The sequence below is a fragment of the Lichenostomus cassidix genome, chromosome 9, assembly GCF_008360975.1.
Source record: "Lichenostomus cassidix isolate B80296 chromosome 9, HeHo_3.0, whole genome shotgun sequence".
Classification (NCBI taxonomy): domain Eukaryota; kingdom Metazoa; phylum Chordata; class Aves; order Passeriformes; family Meliphagidae; genus Lichenostomus; species Lichenostomus cassidix.
The window spans coordinates 8,290,546-8,302,668 of NC_139490.1; the positions used below are offsets into that span (position 1 = coordinate 8,290,546).

At 63.8% G+C, this 12,123-nt stretch overlaps 1 protein-coding gene across 4 annotated transcripts; it reads left to right on the forward strand.

The window, feature by feature from the left end:
• Positions 1 to 1,724: 1,724 nt before the first annotated feature.
• CHRD (chordin) lies at positions 1,725 to 11,967 on the forward strand. Of its 4 annotated transcripts, none has more exons than XM_085069168.1 (25): positions 1,855 to 1,984; positions 2,668 to 2,954; positions 4,067 to 4,349; positions 4,685 to 4,788; positions 5,300 to 5,426; positions 5,826 to 5,963; positions 6,040 to 6,157; positions 7,042 to 7,138; positions 7,243 to 7,384; positions 7,459 to 7,599; positions 8,104 to 8,186; positions 8,275 to 8,422; positions 8,520 to 8,626; positions 8,710 to 8,826; positions 8,914 to 9,070; positions 9,163 to 9,404; positions 9,491 to 9,604; positions 9,841 to 10,053; positions 10,136 to 10,229; positions 10,353 to 10,409; positions 10,494 to 10,597; positions 10,720 to 10,822; positions 10,941 to 11,095; positions 11,230 to 11,323; positions 11,485 to 11,967. In XM_085069168.1, the coding sequence occupies exons 2-25, from the start codon at positions 2,706 to 2,708 to the stop codon at positions 11,550 to 11,552; spliced, it is 3,255 nt and encodes a 1,084-aa protein (XP_084925294.1). In that variant the 5' UTR covers positions 1,855 to 1,984; positions 2,668 to 2,705; the 3' UTR covers positions 11,553 to 11,967. The 4 variants fall into 4 exon arrangements, with proteins under 4 accessions (XP_084925297.1, XP_084925294.1, XP_084925295.1 ...); XM_085069169.1 differs by having other exon boundaries at positions 5,303 to 5,426; XM_085069171.1 differs by lacking the exon at positions 2,668 to 2,954 and having other exon boundaries at positions 1,725 to 1,984.
• Positions 11,968 to 12,123: the final 156 nt, after the last annotated feature.

Consider the following 12,123-nt stretch of genomic DNA (forward strand, 5'->3'; position numbering starts at 1 on the left):
GGGGACACCAGCACCTTTGGGTGCTCCTATGAGCAGGGAGCTCTGTGGGGTCGACAGGGCACTGATAGCAGGTATCTTGTTCAGGGACACTGCAGAGATCTGTTTGGCATGGCAGATGACACTGTTTTGGGGTCTCCATTCCGCTCCCCGAGCCGTGGCCACCACAGTGGGATGGGACAAAGGCGAGAGCCCCAGCCACCCCCACAATGTCAGCAATGCACCCTCCATAATAAATTTCCCGTGTTCACTGACAGAAAACAGCCGCTCTCCCCGCCTCCATCGCCCCCCCAAACTGCATCCCTCTTCTGTACCTGCCACCCCCAAAATTGTCTACACCGCCAGACTCCCCTGGCCTTCATCTGGGATGGCCCAGCCCTGCAAGTCGCCTACCAGTTGAGCAAATATTGCCGGAACGGCTGTAATCCCTGTGTCCAACGTGAATTATGAGATATTTCCACCCATTACGACAGCCCCCCCCACCCCGCCGCGTGTGTGTGAGGCCGGGGGGATTAGACAAGGCACAAGCCGCACTCGGCACAAAGCTCTGGGGAGGCTGCCGGCTCTCTGCGCCCCACAACGGGGCGGGGCAGTCCAGGGGGGCTGTTTTTATGGAGAGGGGTTGCCCCACGTGCCTTCCCGGCTCCGGACTCATGCCTGGAGGGAGTGTTGGGGTGCCCAGAAGGCAGTGGGAAGCTGTGGAAAGGGGGGCCCAGGGCATGCAGTTTCACCACGACCCCATCCCCGGGGAGCAGAGTCTCCTTCCTGTCGCCCTGAGCCAGGCTCATGTTCAAAGCCGCGAGCAGACAGCAGCTAATGAGGGCAGACAATGGGAGCTGCGTGGGACAGAGCACGGGCGAGGGCCTGCTGAGACGCCCCCACACCAGGCATGGCACAGCCTTGGCACCACAACCCTCTGGAATCCTCCACGGGACCCTCACTGCTGGGCAGAGCACACCCCCATGAAGCCCCGGTGGAACTGCAGGCTATTCTGCAGGGCACTGTTGGGGCATCCCACCTGCGCTTTGCTGTGATGGGAGACACTCCATGGGACCACCACCTCCCCACCGGGGACAAGCCAGTGCCCACCCTCGGCAGAGGTGGTGGAGGGGTGAAGGTGCCAGGCTTGAGGTTGCCCATGACCAGCTGCCTCCATCCCGGTACAGCTCCAGCTGCCCACAGCTGGCAGCCCCGTTGGGGATGTGCCGGCGCCAGACCCAGCTCTGGAGCCTCAGAGGTGCCTTTGTGCAGGGCACTGCTGCTCACACACATGTGCGGGCTCTGGGAAGCAGCTGGTGGGACCAGGACACTTTCCCAGCGCTGCCCTTGGCCAGCACCATTCCCTTTCCAAGAGCACAGGGACCCCTGAGGCTCTGTCAAGCCACCTCTGCCTCTTGACAAGGGCACCCCTTGGCATTTCCAGGGGCAGCCCAGGCTGTGGACAAGGGAAGTCCAGGCAAGGCTGCATCATCTCTTTCCTCCCTGCCCCCACTGCGGTAGCCCTTCCCTGGGCAGGGATGCCCAGCACTCTCCTGGCCTGGTATGCCCCATGCCACCCTGGTCCCTGCCTGGCAGTGCCAGGACACCCTTGCAGCACCCCCCTCCCTCACCCCGTGCCTCGGATTCCCCCACGCCGAGGGCTGCAGCCAGGCTGGTTCCCCGTCTCTCTTTCCTTTCCCCGGGAAAGGGGAGGGAGCTTCCCTCATCGCTTCCCCGTGTCCCGCAGACGAGCCAGGAGACTGTGACGAGCTCTGGGTGCACAGAGCCAGCGCCGGATTCCTGGCATCGGCGGGACAGCTGGGAGCCATCGCCCGCCTCCTCCCTGCTCAGCCCCGCTCACGTCCCGCCGTCCCCAGGGCCGCTGCCGTGCTGCAGCGGGCACCGTGCAGCGACGCTGGCACAGCCACACAGACCCCAGCCCTTCCCTGCCCTCCGCGCCGCTGGATTCCCGGCCAGAGAGGACGTCGGGAGAGAGGAGAGGGGACAGGTCAGTGACACAGCTGGGGACAGCGGGGAGGGCACAGGGCCAAGGGGTGCCCTGCTGCCAGGCATGGTCCCTGCTTGCAGAACGTGCCTGCAAGCGGCAGGGTGTCAGGAACAGCCATGCCCGGGGAGATGCCCGAGGTCCTGGCAGTGTCCCAGCCGTGGCGGGCTGTGCTGCTGGGGTAAGCCCGGCTACCCCTTGCTGCCTTCTGCCAGCTCCTGCCAAGGACCAGGTTCCTGACATGGCCAAGGCCACCTGCCCCACTGCTCCCCCCCGGGAGAGGTGTCGCGCTGCGTGGAGACATGTGGCAAGCCAGGGCAGTTAATGTGATGGGACAGCCATGGACAAATCTGGGATGGGCAACCCCACGGGGCACGGGGCGGTGGGCTGCAGCCCCCCCAGCTGCTCGCTGGGTTGCGGGGAGGCCCAGGAGGAGCCTTCTGGGGAGGCAGGGGCCTGTTGTGCTCCAGCTGTGCCGTGTTTCCCTAGCTACACCGCGCAGCTGGCCGGGTGTTTGCACCGCCCGGAGTTGATTTTGGCAGCCCCGAGCTTCCCCCTCCTCCCCTCCCCACCCGCCTTCCCCCTGCTGGGCGCCCGCCTGCCACGCACCCACCACCCTCAGCCTCTCCCTCGGCGGGGGTGGCAACAGGGACATGGGTGACACACGCTGCCCCTAGTCCTCATAGGCTTCCCCTCCCCTGAGTTCGTGCCTCAGTTTCCCCAGATGAATGATGTTCTCCGAAAATATTTCCATGATGCCTACTCACTGCCAACCTCTGCCACCCTTGGCAGCCCAGGCATGGGTGAAGAGTGGGACTGGTGCTGGGTGCTGCTCTCACAGCATACCCCCTCCAGATGCCCCTTCCCTCCATGGACAACAAAACCCAGGACTCTGAGCTTCTGTTCTCCTGCAGCCACTGTCACAGGTGGGCAGGAGCCCAGGGTCCCACTCTGGAGCCTTGTTCTGCCCAAGGTGTGCAGGAGCTAGAGAAATTTAGGAATGTGGAAGGCACAAGCTGGGGTGGGGGGTGGTTGGTTGTGCCTTGCAGAGAGCAATGTGGACTGGGGGAGGATCTGGCTCTTTTGGGAGCACCCGTGTTCAGGGGTGCTGAGTGGATGGAGGATCCTCAGTCCTGAAGAAGGGCTGGGTGCAGAGGAGAAGTTTGTGTGAGTCCATGTCCCACAGGGGACTGTGGATGAACAGTGCACTGCAGTGCCCTGTGTCCTGGGGTGCCAAGTGGCCTGGGAGTGGACTGAGAGGATGGAGTAGTCCCCAGGATATTTCATGCCTGGGGAGTGGGGAGCAATGAGCTCTGGAAGGGCTCATGACTGAAGGTGGATGGTGTGGATGAGGAGGTGCCAGGATGCTCTGTGCCCAAGAGATGTCCCATGTCAGGGGGAGTATACGGATTGAGGAGACCAGCGTTTGAAGGGGTGTGCCCTGCAAAGGCCTTATTCCCGAGGGGGCTTATGTGGATGAGAAACTCCCGCGGGGCTCATGGCCTTGAAGAGGGGCATGTGAATAGGGATATATCCAGGATGTCCAGTGCTCAGGAACACCCCAAGCTCAGTGGAAGGGGTGTGGATGGTGGCGGTGGTGTCTCCACAGTGGCCTGTATCTCAGAGGGCTATAGGGAATGGGGTGTCCCCAAGATACCCAAACTCTGAGGGTTCCCGATGCCCTGAGGGAGGGTTATATCATAGAATCATATCATAGACTGGGCTAGGTTGGAAAGGACCTTGAAGATCATCTAGTTCCAAGCCCCATCCTTCAGATTTCCCATGCCCTGGGGCTGGCATATGAGTAGGGATGCTCTTGCACTCGGGGATACCGCATCCCGGGGAGAGGGGGAGCAATGAATGGGGGGATCCCCAGGACATCCCGAGTGCGGAGATGCCCAGGCATGCCCCGGCGGGGCAGCAGCGTGCCCCGGCTGCCGCAGGACGGGACAGGACAGGATGGCCCGTGCCAGGCGGGGGCGGCGGGGCCGGGGAGAATGTGGGGGGGTCGGAGCGCGGCGGGGGGCGCATCCCCCCCGGCCGGCCGCTGCCTGCGCCTCATTAGCGGGGCCTTTGTTTGCACAGGGCTCGCAGCTCCCGCTTGCCCATGCCGCCGCCTATAAAGCGGAGCCGGAGCCGGCAGCCGGGCAGAGGCGGCGGCAGCGCCCGGCAGCGCCCGGCCCCCACTCCCCGCCGCCGCCTCCGGTCCCGGTCCGCCCGCCCCGGCCGGCCGGCACCATGCGCGCTGCCGCGCTGTTGCTGCTCGCCCTGCTCCCGCTCCGGCCCCTGCCTGGCCGCGCCGCCCGCCCCAAGCTCGCCCTGCCCATCCGGCCCGACACGGACCCGCTGCCCCCCGGCGGGGCGGCAGGTAGGAGCCCCCTGCCCTACACCCCTCCTTCCCCCGCTCCGCGCACCCCCGGTCCTATCCAAGCCGCTGCCGCACCCCCCATCGCGCATCCCGCGTCGGGCACCCCCTCCCTGCCACCCGCACTCCCGTCTGTTCATCGCATGCCTGCACCCCCCTTCTCTGGCACCCCGCGTTCTGCCCCGGGCCCCCCGGCCGGCCGGGACCGGCACTGGGACCGGCACCGGGAGCGCGGCGGGCGGCGGGGCGGTGCCGGCCGGTCGGGGGCTGCGGCAGGGGGGTGCCCGCGGCCCGGAGGTGACCGGGGACGGCGGTGGGTGGTGGTGGGGTCTCCGCAGGCTGCGCCTTCGGGGGGCACTTCTATGCCCTGGAGGAGACGTGGCACCCGGACCTGGGGGAGCCCTTCGGGGTGATGCGCTGCGTTATCTGCCACTGCGAGCCGGTGAGTACCCCACACACCCCTCTCCCTGGGAGCCCCCCAGGACCCGGCCCTGCTGGGGAGGGGGCTGGCAGGGAGGGAGTTCGACCCCTCTGTTCAATACACTCCTCTCCTACCCACGGAAGAGGGAAGCGGGATCCCTTCAGCCAGCCGGACACCTGGATGTCCTCCCCCGCGGCAGAGGGGAGGAGAAGGGGGGTTTAAAGGATCAGGCTTCATTCTTCCTCCCACCCCTCGGGGATGGCCTCCGGCCCCCTCCCTCCCTCCGAGCAGCCCCCCGAGGCCAGGGCTGGCGGGGCCACGCACAGCTGGTCAGGAGGCTGGGGGCCGTGGGGAGGGGGCCCGGGTTTGGCTGCTGTACAGGCATCTGAGGACTGCACAAGGTGTCCGGGGGCTCCAGATGGAAAAATATGGGGGAAGCCTGGCTGTGCCAGGAGGGCATGAGTTGGCAGACCTTGGAATGGCCTGGCACACCTTGGCAAGGCTCTCCTGGGGTATTCTTGGCCCCCCACAGCAGAGGAACCACCGGGGGAAGCCTGTGGGGAAAGTGAACTGCAAGAACATGAAGCAGGACTGCCCCGTGCCTGCCTGTCCCCGGGCCACACTGCTGCCTGGGCATTGCTGCCACACCTGCCCCAAAGGTGAGGAGAGTGGGTGCTTCCCTGCAGGGAGCCCCCCCAGTTCTCCAACATCCCCCGTTGACCCGGGAAAGGGGGAACTGCACCAGCCCTCTGAAAAGGGCTAATCAATCTGTTAGGAAAGTCACCAGTGCCCACGATATGATGGGCAGGGGGAAGCCCTGATGGGGACAGCCTGGAAGAAGTGCAGGGAAGGCACACAGGGATAAATGCCCTGCCTGTCCATGTGCCTGTGCACAGCATGACCCCAACCCCAGCTGAGAGCCCCACAGTGATTCACAGGGCACATCTTGGTCTATCTTGAGGGGGGGATTTATTATTGTCCCCCACCCCGAGTTCTTGGGCACAAACAGCCTGGTATGATGGTCTCCTCCTCTGTCCACCCCATGCCAACCTTGCTAGGCCCCCCAGAGAAGAGCCCTGCACCCCGCTTCGACACCTTCGAGTACTTCCAGGACAAGGAGGATGACTTGGACAAGCCCTACAACGACCGCTCCTACCTCAGCTCTGAGAGTCTGGCTCGTGATGATGCCCGCACAGGTGAGCCACCTGCCCAGGCAGCAGGAGCGTGGGGCAACTCCCATGCTCCCCCTCATCAGCAGCATCCCCTCCCCAGAGTTCGTGGCCTTGCTGACGAGTGGCCCAGAGCCATGGCACCCCAAGTCCAGCGCAGTGGCCAAGGCTCGCTTCACCCTGCTGCGCTCCTCCCTGCTCTTCTCCATCAGCTATGAGCGGTGAGTCCAGCCCAGCCCAGCAGGCAGCTCTCTGGAAAAGGCGGGGGATGCAACAGTGCTTGTTCCTCTGTTTCCCTTCTGACATCCCCCCATGGTGCCACGGCCTTGCATTGACAGAGTGAGAGATTTGGGACGGGGGGGGGCAGTGTGCTGGGGCTCCAGCCTAGGTCAGTGGCCAGAATTTCGGCACACCCACAGTGTCGGCCCAGCCTCACCCATTTGCCTCCAGGTCTGGACTGGGAACAAACGGGAACGGTTCCAGGGCTCCCGTGGGTGCAGCTGGCAGAACTGCTGTGCCACCCTGCAGGCTCTGCCGGTGGGCAGTGCCTTGGCACGGCTGCCAGGGTTCCCCATCCTTGCCGTGCCCTCCCCGGATGCCCTCCAGCAGCAAAGCCTCTCCTCTCCCTCCCTCCTTCCCGCTCCAGTTTCTTCTGCTCTTTCTCGCTTCCAGGCCCCTTTGCATAGTAAAGTGGTGACTAATTTCCAGCTCTGACAGGGGGAGCCAAGCGGAGCCGAAAATGCTCCTTATTTACAGCCTGAGTACTCAGCTCCGAGCGGGTCCTGCCCTGGTGCCTTTCCCGGCAGAGACCCCCATCCTGCTTTATGCCAGTTAGACACCGCTGCAGGGTAGGGGAGCCCAGAGGGCCCGTGCCAAGCTGGCATTTGGCAGGACAGCAGTGCTTGGGTAGTCCTGGAATGGGCGGGCAGAGCCTGGCGCTTGGCACCGCAGGGGAACGTCATCCTTCTCCTACCCACCCCAAATCCCTGGTGATCCCCCGTGTGCCCTCCCCGACACACCGCTGTGCCTGATGCTGAGTGAGGGTGGCACCAGGGGGGGAGGAGGGCAGCTACGTGGCCCTTGCTCACCCCCCCAATGCCCGCAGGCTGGGGCGGCCGAGCCGGGTGCGTTTCAGTGACCCCGAGGGTAACGTGCTGTTTGAACACCCCGTGCAGAAGAGCGCTGCCCCCGAGGATGGCATGGTGAGAGGGGCTGGGAGGGCAGGGGGCACAGTGCCTTTTCTGACCCCTGCCGGCTTTGCGGTGCCCCTGAGCCACCGCCCAGCCCTTCCACCCATCACCCACAGCTCTGCGGGATGTGGAGGACGGTGTCCAAAGCCAACGTCCAGCTGCTGCGGGGGGAACAGCTCCGCGTATCCCTCGTCACCCGGGCGCAGCCCTCCGGAGAGGTCCACGGGCACATCCTCAAGCACCGGGCACTCTTCGCAGGTAAGTCCAGCTCCTGCATGCACACGCAGCGGGTGCCCACCAGAATGTCCCTCATGGCCCCTGTCCCTGCACAGAGACGTTCGGTGCTATCCTGACTTCGCTGGACCCCTTGCACTTGGGTGCTGGGGGCATGGCCATGCTGACACTGAGTGACACCGAGAACAACTTGCACTTCATCCTCATGGCCCGGGGGCTGCTGGAGCCTGGAGCCAGGGGTGAGAGCTGGGAGGGGAAGGGGAGTGAGGCACTACCCAGAGGGGGCTGCATAGAGCTGAAGGGGTGCATGGCATGTCTGCAGCTCAGAATGCACGGGTCAGCATCTGTGGGGTCAGAATATGTGGCTGAGCTGGCTGTAGGGCTCAGGGTGGGTACGGGGACTGTGTGTGGTGTGGGGTGGAGGGTGAGGTGTGCATAAATTGGATGTCGTGTGGTTTGGGGTATGCATGGGGAGAGGGGATGGTATGCATCTATGTGGGGCGACTGGGGTTGCTGCAGAGAATATGGGGTGTGAGGGTCACTGTGCAAGAAGGATGGGCTTGTAATGTGGGTGTGCAAGGATTTCGGGGGTGCTGGAGGGAACGGTGGGGGTCCAGGAACACAGGGGCAGGCAGCTGGCAAAAAGGTGCCTGGGGTTTGGAGGCAGGAGGCAGAGAGGGGTGGGTTTGAAAGTGGCTGCAGACCCCTGCTCCAGTGGGTCCACTCCCCTCTGCCATGTCCAGAATCCCCCTGGGTCCCGCTGAGGGTCCGTATCCTGCACCAGGACCAGACACTACGGGAGGTCCATGCCAACATCACTGTGGAGGTAAAACCTTCTGTTCCCCCATGTGCCCCAACAGCCATGGTGCCCAGAGCACCAGGCCTGATCCATGGCACTCTACCTCTCTTGTCAGGACCCTGACTTCGCGGAGGTGCTGAGTGATCTGTCTGCCCAGGAGCTGCAGTGGCTGGTGCAGGGGCAGCTCCGCATCATGGCTGAGACAGAGGGCCGGCATGCACGCCAGCTGGCTGGCACCATCACCACCCGCCGCAGCTGTGACAGTGAGCACTGGGCAGGCACCCTGGGGTGCAGGGGGGTCACTGTGCTCACCTCCATGCCAACCTCACCCACCCCTGTGTCTCTCTCCCCTGGCTGAAGCCATCCAAAGTGTGCTGTGTGGAGCGGACGCTTTGCTGCCAACCAAGACAGGGGCTGTGGGCTCGGCCAAGCTGGCACTGCATGAGAATGGCACCCTGGAGTACCAGGTAAGGGGTGGTCACCCATTTCCCTCCCAAGGGCCCCAGGGTACCTGCCACCCTGGCACTGCCCCTTGGCACCCTGCCCACAGGTGCAGGTGGTAGGCACTGCCAGCGAGGTGGTGGGCATCACACTGGAGACCAAACCCCGGCGGAAAAGCAAGAGGAACATCCTGTTTGACATGACACCCAGCTACAAGGATGGGCTGGTGAGCACTAGCTGTCACTAGGAGGGATGGCACAGGGACTTTGGGTGAGTCCCTGTACCAACCTGCACTCTGTCCCACCGGTGGCAGGCCTGCGGTGCCTGGCAGAGCCCCAGCGCCCGTGATGCCCACATGCTTCTACAAAATGAGCTCTTCCTCAACGTGGCCACCAAGGACTGGGCAGAGGGTGAGCTGCGGGGCCAAATCATCTCCCTGCCCTACAGTGGGCTGCTTGCCCGCTACACAGGTACCAGGGACACACGGGGTGGTAATGGGGGGCAATGGGGCAGCCCTCCCACACACCACCCACCTCATCCCATGGTCCCTGTCTATGTGCAGAGATGCCCGTGGCATTGGCAGGACAGCTGGTGTCCCCACCAGTGCACAGCGGCGCTGGGGGGCACGCCTGGCTCTCTTTGGATGAGCACTGCCACCTGCACTACGAGATCTCAGTGGCGGGGCTGGGACGCCCAAGCGACGGCACTGTCAGTGCCCACATCCATGGGGTGGCCGAGCTGGGGGAGATGGGCACCCGACCCCATCAGCACAAGCGCCTGCTCAAGGGTTTCTACAGCACTGAGGTGAGGTGGGCACCCTGTTGGGGCACCCCACAGCAGGGGCTGGGCCAGACCTCATCCCCACCCTGGTGGTCCTCTTGCCTCGACAGGCTCAGGGGGTAGTGAAGGACCTGGACGCTGACCTGCTGCAGCACCTGGCCCAGGGCACTGCTTTCCTGCAAGTCAGCACCAAAGCACACCCCAATGGGGAGATGCGGGGACGGGTAGGTCCTCATCAGGGCAGGGCACCCCTACCCATCCCCGCTGCTATCTGGGGTCCCCAGCCATGTGTCACTGCCTGGAGCGGGATGGAAGGACACAGGATCACTCTGTCACATGGTCCCAGCAGTACAGCATGATGTGTTCTGTGGTCATGGATGATTCCTTGACCAACGCTGACCATGGAGGGAAGCCTGGCATCAGCATGGGAAGTGACCTCCTGCTCATTGTCCCCCTCCAGGTGCACATTCCCAACCAGTGCCACACAGGAGGGACCCGCCTGGCCCCAGGGGATTCCCTGGGGGAGGCTGAGCTCTCTGAGAACACCAAGACCAGGGACCTGGAGCAGGTGAAGAAGGACCCCAACTCCTGCTTCTTTGAGGGTCAGCATCGGGCGCACGGCACCCGCTGGGCACCCGACTATGACAAGAAGTGCTCCATCTGCAGCTGCCAGGTACGAGCCAGGGGGTGTGCTGGAGGGGCAGCACCCATCCATAATGCTCCCCTGCAATGAACCCCATCCCTGCTCTTCCCAGAAGCGCACAGTGATCTGCGACCCCATCTTGTGCCAGCCCCTCAACTGCACCCACCAGGTGCACCCCGAAGAGCTCTGCTGCCCCATCTGTAAAGGTACCTGTGGGATGGGGAGTCCTGGGCTGGGGGACTCCCTGTGAAAACAAGGTGGAGGTCCCTCTCAGAGACTTTGCTGCTGGCACCATGTGCACCCCCTCATAGCATTCCTCTTCCTTGTAGAAAAGAAGACAGAGCAGGAAGAGCTGAAGCTGGAGCGGGCACGAGACAGTAGTGAGGGTAAGTTCTTGCGGGCATGGGCTGGGTGGGCTGCTCTGCAAAGGCTGTCCCAAGGGTTGTGACTTCCTCTTCATCCTCTCCCAGGCTGCTACTTTGACGGTGACAAGACATGGCGAGGCTCTGGCACTCGCTGGCACCCTGTTGTGCCCCCCTTTGGCCTCATCAAGTGTGCCATTTGTACCTGCAAGGTGGGTGTGGGTGTGCCATTTGTACCTGCCCCCCACTCTGGTGTGGCACCTCTGGGTACTCTCAGTTCCTGGGCAATGCCGACTGCCCTGTACCTCCTGTGAGCCCCGTGCCGTCCCTGCAGGGCACCACAGGTGAAGTGCACTGCGAGAAGGTGCAGTGCCCGCGACTCACCTGTGCCAACCCCGTGCGCGCCAGCCCCTCCGACTGCTGCAAGCAGTGCCCAGGTACCTGCAACCCTCTCCTGCCCTCTGCTCTCCCTGCACAGCCCCTGTGTGCCCCCACTGCCAATGCCACAGGCTGCCCTGCCACAGTCAGGCATCCTCCCAGTGCTTTTTCCTGCAGCCCCAGAGAAGAGTGTCCTGGAGCTGGCGGACTCCATGCAGGCAGATGCACCGCGGGCGTGCCGCTTTGGGCGCCGCTGGTACCTCAACAATGAGAGCTGGCACCCCTCTGTGCCCCCCTTTGGAGAAATGAAGTGTATCCTGTGCTGGTGTGTGGTGAGTGTGGCAGCCTGGGGCAGCAGCAGAAGGGAAGGTGCCACTGTGCCGCTCCCCAGGGCTCTGAGAATGGGCGGGAGAGCAGCACCCTGGACACCCAACTCTGGTGCTCAGCCCCTCTTTCTGCTCCCCAGTCAGGGGAGACACACTGCCAGCGCCAGGAGTGCCCCCCATCTGCTTGTGCCAGCCCTGCCACCAGGGACAACCCCTGCTGCGCCAAGTGCCGTGGTGAGTGCTGTGCTCACACATGGCACCACTGCCCAAACTCTCTGTGGCAGCCCCTGCACCTCCCAGTCACCTTGCTGCTGAGCCAGGACTGGCACAATCACCCCAAGTGTCCTCCTGGCACCTACTGTGCCCATCTCTCAGCCCCACTTTCTCCCCCACAGCTCTGGATGCCCCCTCAGATGCACGGGAGAAGGTCCATGATGCCAAGGTGGAGTCACGGAGCCACTGAGCAGTGACTGCTGCCCAGAGTGGGGCAAGCACGCAGCGATGTTGGGTGGCATGGGGGGGCTCCACTACCTACTGCCCCTGCCTGTGCAGAGTGGGGGGCACAGAGGAGCACAGTGAGGTGCACATGGCCAGGCCCCCAGCCTGGGCACCCCATCTCAGCACAACTGCAATGCCAGGACTGCCCTACCCACTCAAGCCAGTGGGCAGTGGCTGGGCTCACAGAGGTTGGGGCACCTGCTGCCCTGCCCTCCAAGCCCCCCTGGCCAGTGGGCATCGTGCCCATGTTGTACATAGTGTAAAGTTCCTGTGGCCCCTGTTTGCTGCACCCACCCTGTCTCAGCCGGGTTTCTCACATAATTTATGGTGCCAGTGGACAGGGGTCAAGATGTATTTATTAAAACCAGAGCTATTACCCACCTGGCTCATGTCTCTTCCTAGCAGCAGCCTGCACAGGGCTGTGCCCCTGCATCCTGTGCTGGACTGCAGGGGAATTTGCAGGCCCTGGCATTGCTGGGGTTGGGGATGTGTATCTGGGGATATGGGGTGTGGAAGCCAATGCCAGGACACCCCTA

What these genes read in the sequence shown, in the direction of transcription:
- CHRD (XM_085069168.1), top strand. Translation starts at nt 2,706, where the DNA reads ATGAATGATGTTCTCCGAAAATATTTCCATGATGCCTACTCACTGCCA. An exon ending in TTCTCCATCAGCTATGAGCG is followed by an intron (nt 6,158 to 7,041) that starts GTGAGTCCAGCC and finishes CAATGCCCGCAG; the next exon opens with GCTGGGGCGGCCGAGCCGGG. An exon ending in ATGGCACCCTGGAGTACCAG is followed by an intron (nt 8,627 to 8,709) that starts GTAAGGGGTGGT and finishes CCCTGCCCACAG; the next exon opens with GTGCAGGTGGTAGGCACTGC.